The sequence below is a fragment of the Ictalurus punctatus genome, chromosome 26, assembly GCF_001660625.3.
Source record: "Ictalurus punctatus breed USDA103 chromosome 26, Coco_2.0, whole genome shotgun sequence".
Lineage (NCBI taxonomy): Eukaryota > Metazoa > Chordata > Actinopteri > Siluriformes > Ictaluridae > Ictalurus > Ictalurus punctatus.
The window spans coordinates 4017257-4038272 of record NC_030441.2 but is presented as its reverse complement, the minus strand read 5'-3'; the positions used below and the strand labels follow the sequence as shown (position 1 = coordinate 4038272).

The following is a 21016-nucleotide window of genomic DNA, read 5'->3' as shown; positions in this document are numbered from 1 at the left end:
TAAATAAATAATGAAGTGATTCACTCAGAAAGAAAGAAAATGAAGCAAAGTAAAGAATAAAAACAAAATGGTAAACATGATAAAAGGACGATAAAAACAAAGCAAGGAATAATGAAAGAGAAAAGGCATTAGGGATGAAAAGAAAAAAGAAAGTATGGGAGATGAAAAAAAGAAAAGAGAAATGACATGGAGATGAAAAACAATGGATGGAGGGACACAAAGAAAGAAAGATAGAAAGAACAGTGAAAGATGAAAAAAGAAGGGAAAGCAATGAAAGGAAATTTAAAACGATAAAATACAACTGGGGAATGAAAACAGTAAAAAAAACAAACAAACAAAAAACAAAGGACAATGTGCAAAATCCTATTTTTGCACACTGTCCTTTGTTTTTTTTATTTTTTTATTTAACTTCTCCAAGTAAAAAAAAAAGAAAAGAAAAAATAAATAATAAAGGGAGATAAAAAAGCAAGGGATAATGAAAGAGAAAAGTCATTAAAAGGATTAATGGAGGAAAAAAAAGACAGGATAGGAGATGAAAAAAGGGAAAGGACAGAGATGTGAAAAAACAAAGGATGGAGGGACACAAGGGAAGAAAGAAAGAAAGAAAGTGAGTGGAGAGAAAGAAATAGCAGAAAAATAGTGAAAGATGAAATAATGAAAGGGGTGGCAAAGAAAGAAAGAACGAAAAAAGCAAAGCAAATAAAGAAAAAATGAAAAAAAAAGAAAAGATACAACTTGGGAACGAAAAAAAGGAAAAACTAAAGGAAAGGATGGCAAAGTGAAAAACAAAGGACACTCAGCAAATGTAGGAATAATTAAAGAAATTAAAGATTAAACGAAGATAGACAGCATAAAGAAATAACAGAAAAATAAAAAAGAATTAAAGGGAGATAAAAACCAAAGCAAAGAAAAATGAAAGAGAAAAGGCATGAAATGGATGAACAAGAAAGTAAAAAAGAAAAAGGAAAGGATGAAAGGACACAAAGATGGTTTATGGGGAAATAGAGAAATAGAAAAATAATGAAAGAAGAAAAGATGTGGCAAAGAAAGTGTGTGAAATAAATAAATAAATAAATAAATAAATAAATAAATAAATAAATAAATAAAAAATAATAATAGTTTGCTGTATCCGTGACATTAATGCTACTGAGCTGAGTATGTGAGACATTCCCACTCAGATTTACACACACGTGTTTATATATTTTTCCTCCTTTAACCCGGTCAAGCCGCTCCCTCGTCCCCGGTTCCTGCCCTCACGCTCGTGTTTGTGTGTATTTTTGCCTGCTTCTTCACAAGGACAGGAAATATCAGGGAGCTGGTGGTGGGCTCACAGCCGCCTCAGGTTTCTGCTCCACATCAAAACCACGCGATTAAAAAGAAATGAGTCACTAAAATCAATGCGGATCACTTACACTGCGGTGACAACAGGCTCGCTAACGGCAACGCGAGCTGAAAACTTAATTAGCCATGAAAATGAGCAGGATGGAGAGAGAGAGAGAGAGAGAGAGAGAGAGAGAGAGAGAGAGAGAGAGAGAGAAATGATGCTGAGCTGCTTGACCTGTACATATGTCCAGTGTTTTAATCATTAAAAAATTTTCATGTTTCAAAATTCTAAATCGGTTTAATGGCAAAACGTTGAATTAACTTTTAGTTTGTAGTTAGCTTGTTTACCAGCATGCTAGTTTGTTTTCTGTAATGCTACGTGCCAGTTTATGAAGCTACTTCAAGTTTTAGCCTGTTTACTGTAATACTAGTACGTATTTTACTCTGTTTGCTCTAACGCGAGTTCGTATTTTACTGTTTACTATAACGCAAGTTCGTATTTTACTGTTTACTATAACGCGAGTCCGTATTTTACTGTTTACTATAACGCAAGTTCGTATTTTACTTTTTACTATAACGCGAGTTCGTATTTTAATTATTACTGATTTAGCAAATAAAGTCAGGAAATTGTGCTTAGTGTGCCATGTTGAATATAAAAAGCTCAAAACAGTAGAACACACATACAGCAAATGTTTTTCTCCTCACTTTCTCTCCTCCAAGCGAGCACAGGATTTAGCTGACAGCTTTCGAGGTGACGTTCACGATTTTAAAGTTCACACATCCTCCATATGTGCATGTCCTGGACTCAGGCAGTGTTAAATCCTGAATCGAAACCTAATCTGTCACAATATTTTCACTGTAAAATGTCTGCAGTAAGTCAAGCACACACTTCTGCTTCTGCTATTTGATATTTAAGACAATGTCCGGCGTGCTCAGCTGCTCTGCTGACGCTCGGCACACTGAGGCACGTTTCCAGTGTGAGCCCTCGTCTTAAATTTTTTAAACACTTGAGTGTCTGCCGGTTGGGGATCCGTGACTTTATGGCCAAAGCTTTTCATTTTACTGAAATGGAAAGTCTTGACACGGCCAACTCACATTCACGCTGATCTAAATGTTCTCTACTTTTTCAACAGAATAAATAGTGAAGGTCACCCACTCACTCAAGTGATTTGAGGAGGAGATGGAGGATGGAAATGGCTTGGACCCTTTAAAATCTTTACTATTCTAGACGGATATATATTTTTCACTTTACTTCGCTATACATTCAACCCAAAACGCCCCAAATGCCCAGCTTCTTAAAATAATTATAAAACACGTCTTTATAAACATGGTGTGTATTTACTACATTTACTAAAGCGTCATAATCCAAAGTAAAAAAAAAAAAAAAAAAAAAAGAATTAAATTTACGTCTTTAATAAATAACTCATATTATAAACACCCCACATTATTTTTCTTTTTTCTTTCTTTCTTTCATTCGTCTCACCCACCTTCATTCTTTCTTTCCATTATTCTTTCTTTCATCTCACCCACCCTTTAACTTTTCTTTCTTTCTTTCTTTCTTTCTTTCTTTCTTTCTTTCTTTCTTTCTTTCTTTCTTTCTTTCATCTCACCTACCCTTTATCTTTTCTTTCTTTCTCTTTCATCTCACATGCCCTTTATCTTTTCTTTCTTTCTTTCACCTCACCCACCTTCTTTCATTCATAGCACCTATCTTCTCTCTTTCTTTCATTCATCCTACCCACCTTCTTTCTTTCGTTCCTCCCACCCACCATCTTTCTTTATTTCTTTTTCACCCCAGCCTCCATTTCTTTCTTTCTTTCTTTCTTTCTTTCTTTCTTTCTTTCTTTCTTTCTTTCTTTCTTTCTTTCTTTCTTTTTCTTTCTTTCTTTCTTTCTTTCTTTCTTTCTTTCTTTCTTTCCTTCATCCCACCCAACTTTATTTTTCTTTCTTTTGTTCTCTTTCATTTCACCTACCCTTTACCTTTTCTTTTTTTTCTTCTTTCATCCCACCCACCAACCTTCTTTCTTTCATCCCACCCACCTTCTTTCTTTCTTTATTTTATTCATCTCACCCACATTCTTTATTTCTTTCATCCCACCCACCATGTTTCTTTCATTCTTTCACACAACCCTCCATTTATTTTTCTTTCTTTCATCCCACCCACCTTCTCTTTCTTTATTTCATCCCACCCACCATTTATCTTTTTTCTATTTCATCCCACCCACCTTCTTTCTTTCACCCCACCCTCCATTTATCTTTCTTTATCTTTCTTTCATCCCACCACCTTCTTTTTTTTCTCATCTCACCCACCCTTTATATTTCTTTCTTTGTTTCATCTCATCTACCCTTTATCTTTTCTTTCCTTCCTTCCTTCTTTCTTTCGTTCCTTCCTTCTTTTATCTCACCCACCCTTTATCTTCTTTCTTTCTTTCTTTCTTTCTTTCTTTCTTTCTTTCTTTCTTTCTTTCTTTCTTTCTTTCTTTCTTTCTTTCTTTCTTTCTTTCTTTCTTTCATCTCACCCACCCATTATCTTTTCTTGCTTTCATTTTTTACACGGAACATTTTTCTTCTCTTCGTATCTTTTCTTATGCTTCCTTCCATTTTTTATTTCTTGCAACAAGAAATAAACAACATCCTTGCATCAAAATGAAATTACAGTATGAATTCTCATCTACTTCCACACACAAATGTGGAATTGCCTGAAAATATTTTCAGGCCCCCCCCCCCGGTGATTAGCCCAATCAGTGCCAGGTGTGCATCCTCACAACCTGGCTTCTCCCTCCTCCTCGTTACAGTCTTAGTCTCAGAAATAAGTATTAACTCAAGAAATCTGGAAATATAAATAATTCACAACATTAAAGTCCATAAATAAAGTTATGTGTAATAAAGTGGAATGACAAAGGAAAAAATTATTGAACACGCTAACTGATATTTATTTAACACTCCCCTTTAGTGGAGTTTGTAAGGCTGCAGTATTCAGGTGTGATTTTGGCCAATTCTTCTAAACATATTGTCTTCTGGATTTCTTGAGTTAATAAGTCGGGTGAAAATTTCATGTGAATAGCCTCAATGGAAATATATTTATTGAAAAACATGTTGACATGTTCAATACTTATTTCCCCAACTGTACATGAACATATATATATATATATATATATATATATATATATATATATATATATATATATATATATATATATCATGTCATGGTGGGGAGGGTTTACAGTGGCCTGATGATTTCATCGCTGCTTTTTGCAGATGATGTGGTCCTGATAGCATCATCGGTCCGTGACCTTCAACACACACTGGATCGGTTCGTAGCTGAGTGTGAAGCGGCTGGGATGAGGATTAGCACCTCTAAATCTGAGGCCATGGTTCTCAGCAGGAAACCGATGGAGTGCCTACTCCGGGTAGGGAATGAGTACTCAACCCAAGTGAAGGAGTTCAAGTACTTCGGGGACTTGTTCACGAGTGAGGGGACATTGGAGCAGGAGATTGGCTGGAGAATCGGAGCAGCGGGAGCGGTATTGCAATCGCTTTTTGTGACGAAAAGAGAGCTGAGCCGGAAAGCAAAGCTCTCGATCTACCGGGCAATCTTCGTTCCTACCCTCACCTATGGTCATGAAAGTTGGATAGTGACCGAAAGAACTAGATCGCGGGTACAAGCGACCGAAATTGGTTTTCTCAGGAGGGTGGCTGGCTTCTCCCTTAGAGAAAGGGTGAGAAGCTCGGCTATCCGAGAGGAACTCAGAGTAGAGCCGCTGCTCCTTTGCGTTGAAAGGATCCAGTTGAGGTGGTTCAGGCACCTGGTAAGGATGCCCCCTGGGCGCCTCCCTAGGGAGGTGTTCCAGCCACGTCCAGCTCGGAGGAGACCTTCGGGGAAGACCCAGGACTAGGTGGCGAGATTATATCTCCACACTGGCCTGGGAATGCCTCGGGATCCCCCAGTCAGAGCTGGTTAATGTGGCTCGGGAAAGGGAAGTTTGGGGTCCCCTGCTGGAGCTGCTGCCCCCGGGACCCGATTGACGGATAAGCAGTTGAGGATGGATGGATGGATGGATATATATATATATATATATATATATATATATATATATATATATATATATATATATATATATATATATATATATATATATATGTGTGTGTGTGTGTGGGTGTGTGTTTTCTATGAGTTATTAACTAGAAACAAAAAGTAAATTAAAAATAATTGCATTAAAATACATGACTAAAAACAGTAATAAATTCAGCGCTCATGCTGGGATGCAATTTGAGGTTGTTACCAAGCCAATTAGATTCTTTCACCAGACTGTAACTGCTCCTATGTGTCTTTTCAAATGACTGTAGCTTTATGATGTATTTCATTTAGTCTCAGTATTGACCCAGAGCACTGTGGATTTTACTCTGTAGAAAAAAAACGACAACAAAAAATGACTTTTTCTCAGTGTATCTTCAGCCAGAAAAAGGACATCCGTGTCTCCTTGAGTTTGTCTCCTCGTCCTCTCCTTTTGGGGACAGAAAAAGAATGCGATGTGGTGCAGTAACGATGTCACAGAGCTGTTCATCATCCGAATGTAACACACACGCACACACGCACCCACTGAAAATCTCATTATCGCCACAACAGATCAGTAAACAGTGCCTGATATCGATCTCCATATGAGTGAGGTGAGTGTAAACCGTCCTGCGAGGTTTTAATTAATTTGCAGTCCAATGGCGTGGATTGATGATGTCACACGGTCTTTATTTTATTATACTCTTAAAAGCACGAGGTTTATAGTGCAAAATGGGTCCGCTGCATTAACCCACTATAACGAGCGGATATTTTCACACTCATTATATTTCGTCACGCTTTTGTCATCTACAATGGATATAAAAAGACTACACACCCCTGTTAAAATGGCAGGTAAAAAAAATTAACTATTATAAATCATGTCAGAACTTTTTCTAGCCTCAATGTGAAATTACAATGTATAAAAATTGAATGAAAAACAGAAAATCAGAAACATTTTAGGCAAAAATAGGAAAAAATAAAAAAGTTACAATAACCTAGTTAAACAAGCGTGCACACCCTTTTATAACTCTGGATGTGGCTGTGTTCAGAATGAACCAACCACATTCAATCTCAGGTTCAAAAGTAATTATCATACAGTTATTCTGATTAACCCCAAATAAAGACCAGCTGTTTCTATGGGATTTTCTTCACATCTTCTTGGTTTCATCCGAATGCTGAAGCCATGGTTCGCAAAGAGCTGACAAATCATGCACAGTATATAACTTGTTAAAATGTATCGACCAGGAGAGGGGTATGAAAGAATTTCCAAAACATTAGATGTAACATGGAACACCGTGAAGGCCATCAACAACAAATAGAGAAAATGGCGCACCACAGTGACATCACCAAGAACAGGACGTCCCTCCAAAATGTACGAAAGGATGAGACAAAATCTTACCAGGGAGGCTGCCAGGAGACCTACAGCAACATTAAAGGAGCTGCAAGAACATCTGACAAGTACTGATTACTCTCTGATTGTGACAACAATCTTTTGTATTCTTCACATGTCTGGGTTATTGGGTAGGAAAGCTAGACAGAAGCCCTTTCTCACAAAGAAAACAGCCAAGCCCAAGTAAATCACCCCAAAACATGTGACAAAATCTGATATGGTCTGATGAGAGCAATTTCAAAAGATATAATAATTCCACAAAGTATGCTTGGTGCAAAAAAATGAACACCATCGCCACGGTGAAGCATGGTGGTGGCAGCATCATACTTTAGGGCTGCTTTTCTTCAGTCAAATCTGGGGCTTTTATCAGGGTGGATCATGAATCATGAATAGCTACAAGTAGCAGTTGATTTTTGTGCAAACTTTCAGGTGTCTGCTAGTCAGCTGAAGATGAAAAGTAATTTCACCTTTCAGCACGACAATGACCCAAAGCATACATCCAAATCAAGGAATGGCTTAAGCAAATCAATGTTTTTGAATGGTCTTGCCAGAACCCGGACCTGAATCCAACTAAAAGTCTGTGGGGTGACCTGAAGCGAGCGCTGCACAGGAGATCCCCTTACAATTTGTCGGATCTAGAATATTTTTGCAAGAAAATGTGGGAAAATATTACCAATATGTCAATATGTACCACGCTTACCCAAAAAGACTAAAAGAGTGGTCTAATAAAATCAAAAGGTGCTTCAACAACATATTTGTTTAGGGGTGTGCACATTTATGCAACCAGGTTATTTTTAAAAAATCCCCTAAAATTTCACATTGAAGGTGGGAAAAGATCTGACATGATTTATCTTAGTGTCATTCTTCACAAAACTTTTTATAGACAGTTAGACAGTTCAACATTCGAATGATTCCCGCCCATCGCGTGTCCGAAGGATGCCCCCAGGATCTACAGTTGCCAGTAGAGTAGAGTGTCTAAAATAAAATGACTGACGGGAGGTGCATCCAAACACAAAGAAGCATTCCAGACCAGACGTCAGTTTTCCAAACAGGTTTCCCCAGCGACTTACAGTTTTCCTCAATTGCTTTGGCTTATTTCTTGAAACAGGTTTAACATTCGCAACGCTATAGTTGCATTTGTCAAAATAACTGACCGGGGACAGCACAACACTATAGTTCAACCGTAAAAAGGTTATAAGTCAGCCAAAACATTTAACCATCCCATGCAGTGTTCATCCATTGCAGCAAACAAACTTCTTTCATCTTCTTTGGTCTTCAGGTCGATGATCATAGACTTTCCACGTCCATGCAGAAAATAATTCTTTAACTGGATTCAGGAATGGAGAAAATGGTGGAAGGAACTCCATCAGCATCCTTTGGGGGACATGAAACCATTCCCCGATGACATGTGTGCCGTGGAAGCTGACATTATCCCACATAATTACAAAATTTGGCAGGTCACACCTTGCTAAACCTCTCTCAACAACTCTTGTTGTCAGGGATAAGATCTCTGTAGAGAGTGTCCAAGAATTGTCTGGGCCAATATTGTGTGTTAATTAATGTGTACTCAAGACATATGCATTTGGTAATTGTGTAGAAAGTTGTACTTAATCCTTTACATACAGTAGATGTGCTAAGACATTTCTTTTTATCATGTTCTACGTATCTTCCAGGTCATTTGCACAAAAAAAACCCCCGACTGTTGCACCTTTAACATGCGCAAATAATATTCACACTGTTACAATCAGAGGGATTTCAAGAACATCATCAGCGAGTAATCCGGTTTAGAAGTCAAATAAATAAGACGCACGTGCTATTTAGTTCACTACACACAAAAATTTGCCTACATATATTTTGTGACGACACACAAAAGAGGAAAAACACACACAGCTGGCGGCTAATTATCAGCGCGGCAGGCTTGAAACTGTATCTCCACCATCCAGCAGCCGGCGGGAGTGTATAAAAGGGCCTACCTCCTCTAACAATGGGAGAGACGGTCCATGAAATCATGCTAATATTCTGTTTTCTATTTTTCACAGAGGATACGGACACAGCAGAAGACTTCGCTCCCTGGCTGCCTCCGCAGACCTCCCTGACCGCCAAACAGGTACTCAACTTCTCTGGGAGAATCCATCCCGCCCTCTACAACCCTGAGGACAACAACAACCCCCAAGCACCTCACCCCACCACATCTTTTTCTCACCCACACACCCACACTGCTGAATAAAACTCTCCACGTTCTGCACCTAAGTAGCCTCCTGTGTGTCTGTGCACAAATCGTCGCAGTCTAAGCTCGCTACACTATATATATATATATATATATATATATATATATATATATATATATATATATATATATATATATATATTCTATAGATATTCCATTTATGTTTGCAAATTTTGGTGTTACTGTATGTCAAGGACAACATTGCACAAGTCTGGATTCTGATCTGGTCGGAAGGTGTTGATTACTTTTGTTAAGCTTTATATTAATATTCAAATACATCAAATACATACTCGTTCAAATACATTATCATTTCTATAGTAACAGCTCATCAATGTGTTTAAAAAACCCCAAACATATCTAACCATGGAAGGAGTCTCCAGTGTCAGCACATTCACATTCTTTTCCAACACAGGACAGAGGAGTTTATAATTGGTGATTTCTCAGTAACGTGACAAGCTGCATTTTGTCTTCGTCTTAATAAAAAACGAGTGGCTGTTGAGAAAATGAGTGTTTATCGCCGCTACATTTTTACCCCGTGTTTATTCTTTACTTTACTTTTCTCATATAGACTTCTTTCGATGGAAAGGGTAATGGCATGCCAACAACTTGCTGACAGCTACTGTATAATATTTTAAGCTTTTGTATATTACGTAAATTGGTAACACACGTCAGACCGTGCGGCGATACAAAAATAATCCCGGACTTGTAGATTTTCTTATAACCGCACGATCTGGAATGTGTTATTCCACTTTGTTCAAATGATTACAATGTTTCATTTAACAATTAAGCGATATCGCACGAGCAAGAGTGTTTCAGTCGGAGCAACTGTCCGAGCCGTGCTGTTATACGGAAAATGATGCGCACCTTCTGACCGATCAGATTTGAGAATTCAACCGCGCTGTGCTATAAAAGGTTCTAGAATATCCTGGAAATGTTCGTCGTGTTAGTTAGCGAGCTGGCGTTACTTACTCCATAGTGTGCGCTTCATGCCCATTGAGAAGGTGAGTAATAATAGAAAGCGTGTGATTTGAGGAGTATGGTTTTGTAGTGAGTGCTGATGTTGTGCGTCACCTAAGCAGAGCGTAGGACTATCAGAGGCCTCCATTAGAGCCGCTCCATCATTACAACCTGATTACACATTTATTTTAGGGGACGGAGGTTGCAGAAAAGCAGACTGTGCAAGTGAACGCCGCATCACTCAGAGCATCAGTGTTATTACTCTCATTACTGTTACCTCCGCACACTTAGTAGATTCTTTCTTTTCTTCTTTTTTTCCACTCTGTCTGTCTGTGTGTATATGTTCTTTCTTTTTTCTATTATTTGGTTCATTCTTTTTTTTTTTTTTTTTAGGTTTTTTAAATTTCTGTGATGCCACATTTTTTTATTTCTTATCTTTTTTTCTTTCATTCATTTGTCTTTATTTCTTTCATCCGGAACTCCTTCCTTCCTTCCTCCCTCCATCTCACCACCCTTTCTTTTTTACTTACTTTGCTTGCTTTTCCTTCCATTTCAGCTATATTTCTTTCTTTCTTTTTCTTCATTTCTTTCTTCATCATGTCACGTCATGCCACTCATTTTGTTTTTCCTGTTCTTTGTTTTGTTGTCTTTCATTTTTCTATTCCTTCCCGTGCTGCGCCACATCTTTTCTTCTTTCATTATTTTTCTATTATTTCTGGTTTTCTTCCTTCCACCTTTTCTTTTTTTTGTTTCCCGTTGTTCCTTTAATCTTAATTTCTTTCACCCAAACCCTTTTTCTTCCTTCCTTTCTTTCTTTTCTTTCATTCACTTATTTTTTAAAGACTTTTCCCCCATTCCGTGTTCTTTTCTCCTCTCGTACTTTTCTTCCCTCTAACCTTTCTTTAAAAAAAAAATTCTTTCATCCTTTATCTTTCTTCACCCCACCCATCTTTTTTATCCCTCATAAATTTCTTTCTTTCTGTTTTTTCTTTCGTTTTCTTTCACATTTTCTTCTCAAGCCTGAACACGGTTGTGTTTCCATCACACTACTTGTACTTGTTACTCGTTACCTATTTACGTAGCAAGACCTACATCTTTTTCACACTTAACATTTAGCAGCTATAATAAAAGATTCCCCGGTTACCATGACAACTAGCCTGCGGTTGTCTCCCAAACCGCTGCACTAGCGCAGCAGACAGTTAAGTTAAAATAGAACACCATGCACAGGTGTAATTACAACAAGCATACGGCATACTTTTGACAGGCTATTTAGCACGGAGTTATGGCGGATTGGGACACAGCCCACAGAGAGACGGTTACATTTAGCCTCCGGCCGCTCTGTTTAAAAACGTGGACTCTGAAATTAATGGGTTTATTAATTTAGTGTTGGACGCACGGGGATATCTGTCCTCTCAGTTTTAGCCTGGAGATAAGGGTGCCGTCCCACCCCACACAGCGCCTTAATGGGAGTGCGCGCTCTCTGCACGGCCTCGTCCGATTGGCAGAAGTGACGCGTCCTCACAGTTTATTATTAGCCAGTGAATTATGAATGTCAGAGATGTGACCTCTGTTCTGGGATTTGGATATGACAGGAAATACGGTTTCATTCCCATCCTGCATGGATCATTCTGTCTCAGCATTTGGGAGTTTAAACATCACCCACTGAAACACAGTCCATGACAGACTGCCACTCTTCCACGGACTTTGTCTCATTGCTACTGTTCAGAATGCTTTACAGAAGAGCAGCCGAAGAAAACACACTTTGTCATTTACGCTTCTTGGTTTCCTGATGGCTCCGCTTTAATGGAGTAGGAGTAATTTCCGCAGAGACGCTTTCAGAACAAGCAGCTTTCTGTTTTTCCGGCAGAGAAATCAATGATCATTTCCACTGGATTAGACCTACACACTTGTGTTCTGTCCTTCTATAACACAAAGAGATAACAAGACACGGGCACTCTTTTCACGGGCTCTGACCCAAACCACATACTAATGTGAACCACAGAAAACAAAACTAAACTACCCTTAAAAAAAATTATTATTCAATTTTTTTAAGAAAAAAATGTACATTATATTAAACATTCAGTATAAATATATACCACAAAATGAAAACTGTAAATACTGCCTCTGAATAGAAGGACGAATGAAATAATAAGAGTTTTAACAAAATGACTTTTTACTTATAGAGAAGTATATTGATTTATATATATATTGATTAGAAGTACTGACTCTGTAATTGTACATAAGTAAAGCACTAACTTTGAGCACTTTTTTTTTTTTTTTTTTTACTTGTAGAACATTAAAGTACTGACATTGCAGTTGTAGTTCATTAAGTACTGACTTTTTACTTGTACAAAATTAAGTACTGGTTTTTACTTTAGCACTTTAATGTAGACCTTTAAAGTACTGATATTTTACTTGTAGACAATTAAAATATTAAAGTGTGACATTTTAGTTGTAGACCAATTAAGAATTGCCTTTTTACTTGCAGACATTTAAAGTATTGACTGTCTACGGGTAGACAATTAACCTACTAACTTTTTACTCGTAGACAATTAAAGTGCTGACTTTTTACTTGTAGAAAATTAAAATAGTCATTTTCTACTTGTAGATCATTGGTCGTATTGGTGGTATTGGTGGTTTATTGGTAGACAGATCATTACTATAATTAATTACATTTTTAGATCATCTAAATGCTGACTTTTTACTTGTAGATAATTAGATGTACTGACCTTATAACTGTACATAATTAAAGTACTAACTTTTAACACTGATTTTTGTACTTGTAGAACATTAAGTACCGGGTTTCTCTTTAGCTCATTAAAGTAGATCATTAAAGTACTGACAAAGTAATTGACTTTTTACTTGTAGACAATTAACCTACTAACTTTTTACTTGTAGACAATTAAAGTACTGACTTTTTACTTGTAGATAATTAAAGTGCTCACTTTTTATTTGTAGAAAATTAAAGTACTTGTAGATCATTGGTGGTATTGGTGGTTTACTTGTAGACAGATCATTACAATAATTAATTTAATTTTTAGATCATCTAAATGCTGACTTTTTACTTGTAGATAATTAGATGTACTGACCTTATAACTGTACATAATTAAAGTACTAACTTTTAACACTGATTTTTGTACTTGTAGAACATTAAGTACCAGTTTTCTCTTTAGCTCATTAAAGTAGATCATTAAAGTACTGACAAAGTAATTGACTTTTTACTTGTAGACAATTAACCTACTAACTTTTTACTTGTAGACAATTAAAGTGGTTCCTCACCACATTCTAGAGGAACCACTGAGAGCATCCTGAACAGCTGCATCACTGCCTGGTTCGGAAATTGCACCCTATCGGATCGCAAGACCCTGTAGCGGATAGTGAGGACAGCTGAGAAGATCATCAAGGTCTCTCTTCCCTCCATCATAGGCATTTACACCACACACTGCATCCACAAAGCCGCCAGCGTTGTGGACGACTCCACACACCCCTCACAACCAGGCTGTGTAACAGCTTCTTCCCCCAAGCCATCAGACTCCATAATACTCAGAGGCTGGACTGACACATACACACACTCTCTCTCTCTCTCTCTCTCTCTCTGAACTGAACACCATCCCACTCTCATTGCAATATATGCACACTTCTGTATTGACTGCATTGCTTTTTTTTTTGCTGCTACTGTACTTATAAAAAATATTCTATTTAATTTCACTATTATACACTTTACCTGTCTGCTACTGCAATAACTGCTATGTCTACATATGGTATAAGCGAATCTGCTGAAATACTAAGTCGTAGCATGTTAAGTTTACATTTACACCATTTTTAAATTATATTATTACTCTTTGGCTCCTATCTTTTGCACTACCTGTTATATCGGACACTTCCACACTAAAACTGTGTACTGTTCGGCGCTGCACTGTCACTTACTGTACCTATTGCTCTGTTTTAGTAGTAGTGTACTGTCCTGTGTTGTTAGCACACGTCTGCAAGTGCACTATATGTAAAAACATGTAGATCTTATTTAGTTCTGTCGTCTCATGTGGTTAGCGTGTTGTTTTATGTAGCACCGTGGTCCTAGAGGAACCATGACTTGACTTGACTTGTAGAAGTTTTTTTAACATACAGAAAATGAAAGCATTGAGCCTTTACTTGTAGATAATTAAAGTACTGACTTTGCGTTAACACATCCTTAAAGTACTGACTTTTTAATTAGCAGTTTTTAAAATCTATCTGTTATTTCTGAGCCTGTGATCATGTGTGGTCTGTGTGTACTGTATGTGTGTGTGAGAGTTCAGAGGTCCGATGGGACAAGCTAAGAGGAAATGTTTAACATGCACGCTAAAACGAAACGCTGTAATTCTCTTGTGTACAGCGAGAAGCCGAGGGTCTCCACTTTGGCTGAAATCTGTGCACTAACCAAACAGACAGAGAGTCTACCGTTCCATTAGGCGGCTCCCTAAATCTCCCCATGCAACACACACACACACACACACACACACACACACACACGCACAAGCAAAAAGGATGGAATCCGAGCATGACCCGATCAATAAGGCCTTATCAACAGATCCTGAAGCTAAATGTCACGATCGGTTTTAGGAACGACATTACGACATCACACACACATACACACACACACACACACACACACACACACACACACACACACACACACACACACACACACACACACACACACACACATAAATATTCAAGAGATAAACGGATTCTCGGCGGCGATGTGACCGAGCCGCGTCGGGGTCGATGGCTTTTTGTGAACGAGAGACACACTGATTGAAAATCGATAGCGAGGAAAATGAAAAATCTGCTGAAATGTCACAGAACAAAGGAGATGGAAAAAACCCCCCAGATGTGTGTAAGAGAAAAGTCTTAAAACGCCTCAGTGTTTTAGCACGAGATCACACACGGTCAGCTGAGTCAGCCGATTCCTCCTGTGATATACGGAGATATGCGGTTAGCCTGCATGGTTCAAAACAGAATCGCTAATCACTGAGGACAGAAATCTCAAAATTCTTCTCACCATGGAGGACATTCCGACTGCGGAACACGTTAATGAACATTTTTTGCTTAAATAAACAGTCATGGCTGCACTTAGTTTACTAACCTGAGATTAATATAGATCTTCTCTGCCTGCGTTTGCTCCACCTAACTAGCTAGTGTTATTGATGTGAGTAGGATAGTTAGCATAACAATGAGAAGTTTTGACTAGTACAACCTAAATAGCTCCATGATAAGTATAATAGCTAGCTGGCTAGCGTTACACCTACAACACAGGTTCTTATAAGAGTTGTTAAACGAGTTAGCAATGAGAGGCATCACTGCTGGAGCTAAACATCAGCTACACACAACATCATCGTCAATAACATCACCATGATACTGAGAGGGCGAGAGAGAGAGAGAGAGAGAGAGAGAGAGAGAGAGAGAGAATGCGTGACAGTACCGATGAAGACGTTCCACTCTGGGTCCAGGTCAGCCTGATTAGCGAGGCAGCCCTTCATGACGTTCTGACAGTAACTCCTGCACGGCTTGAGGTCCACAAACCCGCCGCAGTACGGACAATACAGCATCCGAGTCAACGCCTTACTGCAGCCGGGAAACACATTCACCTGGAGATAGGAAATACATATTCAGGTTACAGGAAGACACAACAGATCTAAGATAATTACTACAGATTAGATTAGACAGTCAGACCAAGTCTGTCCCAAACTCTGGTACACCTGAAGACGTGCTGGTTTTTCCTGTACAGACACACCCATCTGTCCCACTCAGAGACACGCCCATCTGTCCCACTCAGAGACACACACATCTGTCCCTTTCAGAGACACACCCATCTGTCACAATCATATGACACACCAATCTGTCACACTCAAAGACACACACATCTGTCCCACTCAGAGACACGCCCATCTGTCACACTCAGAGACACACCTGTCTGTCACAATCAATGACACGGCCATCTGTCCCACTCAAAGACACACCCATCTGTCACAATCAATGGCACGCCAATCTGTCACACTAAAAGACACACACATCTGTCACACTCAGAGACACACCCATCTGTCACACTCAAAGACACACCCATCTGTCCCACTCAGAGACACTCCCATCTGTCACACTCAAAGACACACTCAGATGTCAAACTCAGAGACATACCCATCTGTCACACTCACAGACACACCCATCTGTCCCACTCAGAGACACGCCAATCTGTCCCACTCAGAGACACGCCCATCTGTCACACTCAAAGACACACCCATTTGTCACAATCAATGACACGCCAATCTGTCACACTAAAAGACACACCCATCTGTCACAATCAATGACACACCCATCTGTCACACTCAGAGAAACGCCCATTTGTCACACTCAAAGACACACCCACTTGTCACACTCAAAGGCACACGCATGCATCTGTTGCATTCAAAGATACACCCATCTGTCACACTCAAAGACACACCCATCTGTTACACTCAAAGACATACCCATTTGTTGCAGTCAAAGACACGCCCATCTGTTACACTCAAAGACACGCCCATCTGTCACACTCAAAGACACACCCATCTGTTGCAGTCAAAGACACGCCCATCTGTCACACTCAAAGACACACCCATCTGTCACACTGAAAGACACACCCACACTGTCCTGCACAACGTGGTCTCTCTTTCAGACTCTGAAGTAGTGTGCCCTACGTAAAGTGAATGAATCATCAACAAGTTTGAATATTGACTTAAAAAGCAGAACCCAGAAGCCTCTTCACTAACGTTGGTTTAGCGTGTCAGCACAGTCTCCTCCTGAACTCACTCTAATGTGTAAAGTGTGAGTTTTTCTGTACTGTATGTGTGTGTGTGTGCGTCTGTGTGTGTGTTTGTTCTTCCTGTCATCGTTGCTCGTTCACTCGTTTACCTGCCACACACCGCGCTACACTTGTTAACCGTCACTGTGTAATTGAAAGTACAAGAAACGGAGCGTGTTAGTTGCAGCACACCTCGGTACGCTAAGATAAACACATCCTGTCTGATCTCTCATCACATCCACCCATCTCTCTCTGTCTTTCTGTCTCTCTTTTGCTCTTATCTTGTTTTAGAGCTTCGGGTGTATTTTATAGCCAGCTATGACTCTCTCCCCTTTCTCTCCCTCGCTCTCACCTATCACTCACCTCTCCCTCTCTCATTCTCTCTGTCTGTCTTTCTAGAGGGACAAGAAATCTTGACATTTTCATGCTTTATTACATTCCTTGAAACCCTGACATGGCACAGTTGAGGAGTGATATACTGTAACAAAATATCCTTACCTTATACTGTAGGTAGTCAGATACACAGTTTATCAGAGTTTATAGTGTGGAGAGGTCACTTCTTTAACTTGGTTTATTCATAGTTATTGGCCCTTTCATGTTACTGAACATAAAAAAATAAATAAATAAAACATATGTTCATTGTTTTGAAGTGAAAGAAAGAAAGAAAGAAAGAAAGAAAGAGAGAGAAAGAAAGAAAGAAAGAAAGAGGTAGTAACAGAAAAGAAATAATAACAAATAGAGGAAAGACAGACACAAGAAATAAATTGATGAAAAAATAAAAAGGGTGGAAAGAAGAAAGGAAGCCAAGATAAAATAAGATTGGGTGGAGGTGAAATAAGAAAGAAAGAAAGAAAGAATGAAAGAAAGAAAGAAAGAAAGAGAGAGAGAGAAGAATGACAAAGAAAGAAACAAGAAAAGAAAGACAAGCAAAGACTCAAATAAAGAAGAAAGGAAGCAAAGAAGAAAAAACTGAATGAAGGTGAAATAAAAAGTATGGATTGAAAAGAAAGAAAGAAAGAAAGAAAGAAAGAAAGAAAGAAAGAAAGAAAGAAAGAAAGAAAGAAAGAAATGGGAAACTAAAGAAATAGCAAAAAGAAAGAAAAATGAAAGAAATTGATTAAAAAAGAAAAAGAAAAAAGGGAACAAAGAACGATGGAAGCAAATAAGAGAAAATCAGATGAAGGTGAAATAAAAAGGTGTGAAAGATGGAGTGAAGAGAAAAAAAAGAAAGAAAGAAGGAAGGGAGGAAGGAACAAAGAAAGAAGATCACAAAGATGAAAAATCAGATGAAGGTGAACTAAGATGGGCTGAAGAGAAAGAAAGAAACAGAAAGAAATTGAAAAAAAGAAAGAAGGGAACAGAAAGAAGGCAAACAAAAAAGAAAATCAGATGAAAGTGAAAGAATGGATGAAGTGAAAGTAAGAGAGAAAGAAAAGAATGATGAAAAATTGAAAGAAAGAGAAAGAAAAGAGTGACAGAAAGAAAGAAAGAAAATGTGTCATTACTATGATTATTATGTGATTATGAATATTTATTCATGAGAAATCCTGTCAGATCTGCGCGGAAGCTAGCTGGCTAACAAAAACCTGTGGTAATGCATATATACACTCCTTTAATGTTTGTAAGCAAAAACAGATGTGAGTGCAGCCTGGTTGCAAAAAGACCAGAGTAGCTGCAGTTTAGGAATAAGAAAAATCAGGAACTGACATTAGCTAAAATGTTATCCACTTATTATTATGGATTAGCAATAAGAGCGAGGGACATAAATACATCAATCATAGAGTATTTATACTTCAGAGAAACTGAAGGTGCTACAAGGTTTTACAATTACAACATGGTAAACAAAGCTGAACAAAATAAGCTAGCTAAACGTGTCCATTACAGACATTTCCTCAGTAAGAATGTGACCTAGCTATCTAACATCAGATAGCTTAGCTTCTTGGTGTAGATTTTAAGTGAGCTGTGTCGATTTGTTAAAGCAGTATAAATTAGGCATTAGCTAAATTAGCTAACTAGCAAGCTAAGCCTCTTAGATTATTAGCTAGCATGCCAACTTCACTGATGTGAAAGTTAGCTACTTAGCTGAAATGAAATAGTCACACTCACACATTTACCTCAGAATTCTCTCTCTGTGTGTGTGTGTGTGTGTGTGTGTGTGTGTGTGTATACCTCATCCTTAATTATATACACAACTGACCAATCAGGAGGTCCCTCCTCCCACAGTACACACACCTACACCGGGGGCGTTCCTTGCTAAGTGTAATTACAGCACAATTTTAGTCATATTGAATCTTTTTTTTATTATTTTTATACATTTTTACCAACACATCCATGTTGCTATTCCAGATAATTCTGTCTTATTTTTACATAACTCTGGGATGCTGGTGGGTTTCCTCACATGTACTGCTTGCTTCGGGTCCTTCCACAGCATTTCTATTGGATTAAATTCAGGACTTTGATTTGGCCATTCCAAAACATTAACTTTATTCTTCTTTAACCGTTCTTTGGTAGAACGACTTGTGTGTTTAGGATTGTTGTCTCACTGCATGATTCACTTTCTCTCGTAATACAGTTCAGACACAGATGTCCTACATTTTCCATTTAATTCAGAATTCATTGTTCTATCAGTGATGGTAAGTCGTCCTGGTCCAGATGTAGCAAAACAGGTCCAAACCATGATACTGCCACCACCAAGTTTCACAGATAGGATAAGGTTCTTGTGCTGGAATGCAGTGTTTTCCTTTCTCCAAACATAGCGATTCTCATTTAAACCAACTGGGTGTCTACTTTTAGGATTGATGATGTTTTAGGTCATATTTATGCAGATATATGGAAAATTTTCAAGCACCACTTTAGCTTAGCCTGCTGAAGAATTTGGCTATTGGCAGTTTAATAGTTACTGTAACATTGGCTATCTTTCTGGTAAACATAGATAGAGCTATTTAATTTACTGAGCTACAGTTACACAGTCTACCGAGCATCAACTAACTTTAAGCTGAATATATTTTGATTTCTCATTCTTTTTTTGTGTGACAGCTTTGGTTTTGCTGAATAATTTTGGCACCCGTTTTAGCATCCAAACCACTCTCGCTAATCTACTCTAGTTACAAAACTAGCCACGGATTACATTAACGCTAGCTATGTTGCTAATCGATGACATTGCGAAATTGCAGAGAGTTATATCACACTTATGTTTATGATTGTGGATTTTTACACACCCTCTCAGAAATCCTGTCAGATTTGTTAGTTAGTTTGTCAAAATCGGTATGGGTTTATTGGTAGTGTGCAAACTTCAATGCTCAGTAATGTGACGCCACAGGCGCAAAAAGAAGTACCTCTGAGTTACACAGATGGACTGAAATCCTCAGCCGGTGTGACACTCTAAATCCGACCAGGCACAGTAATCCATAATCACACACACACACACACACGTTTTGAGATTTGGTGCTGTTTGGCTGTGATATGATCAGCATAGTGAGGATAAACCCTGCTGTGAGTAAGGACGAGCTTAGAATTTCATTCATTCTCTCCTGTTTAATATTCATGTGTAATTTATGTTATTGAATTTAGTGTGTGTGTGTGTGTGTGTGTGTGTGTGTGTGTGTGTGTGTGTGTGTGTGTGTTTTGTGTGTGTGTGTGTAATGTTTCTGAGATTAACAGTTCAAGCCGAGTGTGTGAATGTCATGGTGTATGAATTTAGGTCACAGAATAAGATCATGGACACAGTGTCCCAAATCACATCTTATTTACTACATAGTGGACTGATGATGGATTTTATGTGGACTATATCGTGAAAAGGGTGTGTGGTTTGGGACACGTCCACAGTGGACTGATGATGCTGTTTATGTGGAATATATAGTGAAAAGGGTGTGTGGTTTGGGACACGTCCACAGTGGACTGATGATGCTGTTTATGTGGACTATATAGTGAATAGGCTGTGTGGTTTGGGACACGTCCACAGTGGACTGATGATGCTGTTTATGTGGACTATATAGTGAAAAGGGTGTGTGGTTTGGGACACGTCCACAGTGGACTGATGATGTTGTTTATGTGGACTATATAGTGAATAAGCTGTGTGGTTTGGGACACATCCACAGTGGACTGATAGCAAATGAGAAGAAAAACATTTTAGACACCAAATGTGACTGAGTATATTTAGGGAATAGGGAGTAGGTGACATTTAAGACGTTGTGATGATTTGTGCTTTGTGTGTGATGTCCCACAATTCCATGTAAGAGAATAAATGTGATC

General features: G+C 38.5%; 1 protein-coding gene across 2 annotated transcripts in view; it reads right to left on the bottom strand.

Moving 5' to 3' along the window:
• The window catches only part of gpc6a (glypican 6a), a 173720-nt gene that overhangs the window by 35463 nt on the left and 117241 nt on the right, over window positions 1-21016 (bottom strand). For both annotated transcript variants that reach the window (XM_017456826.3, XM_017456827.3), the window contains exon 4: window positions 15413-15578. In XM_017456826.3, coding sequence (XP_017312315.1) covers window positions 15413-15578 — 166 coding nt within the window. The remainder of the gene's footprint in view (window positions 1-15412; window positions 15579-21016) is intronic.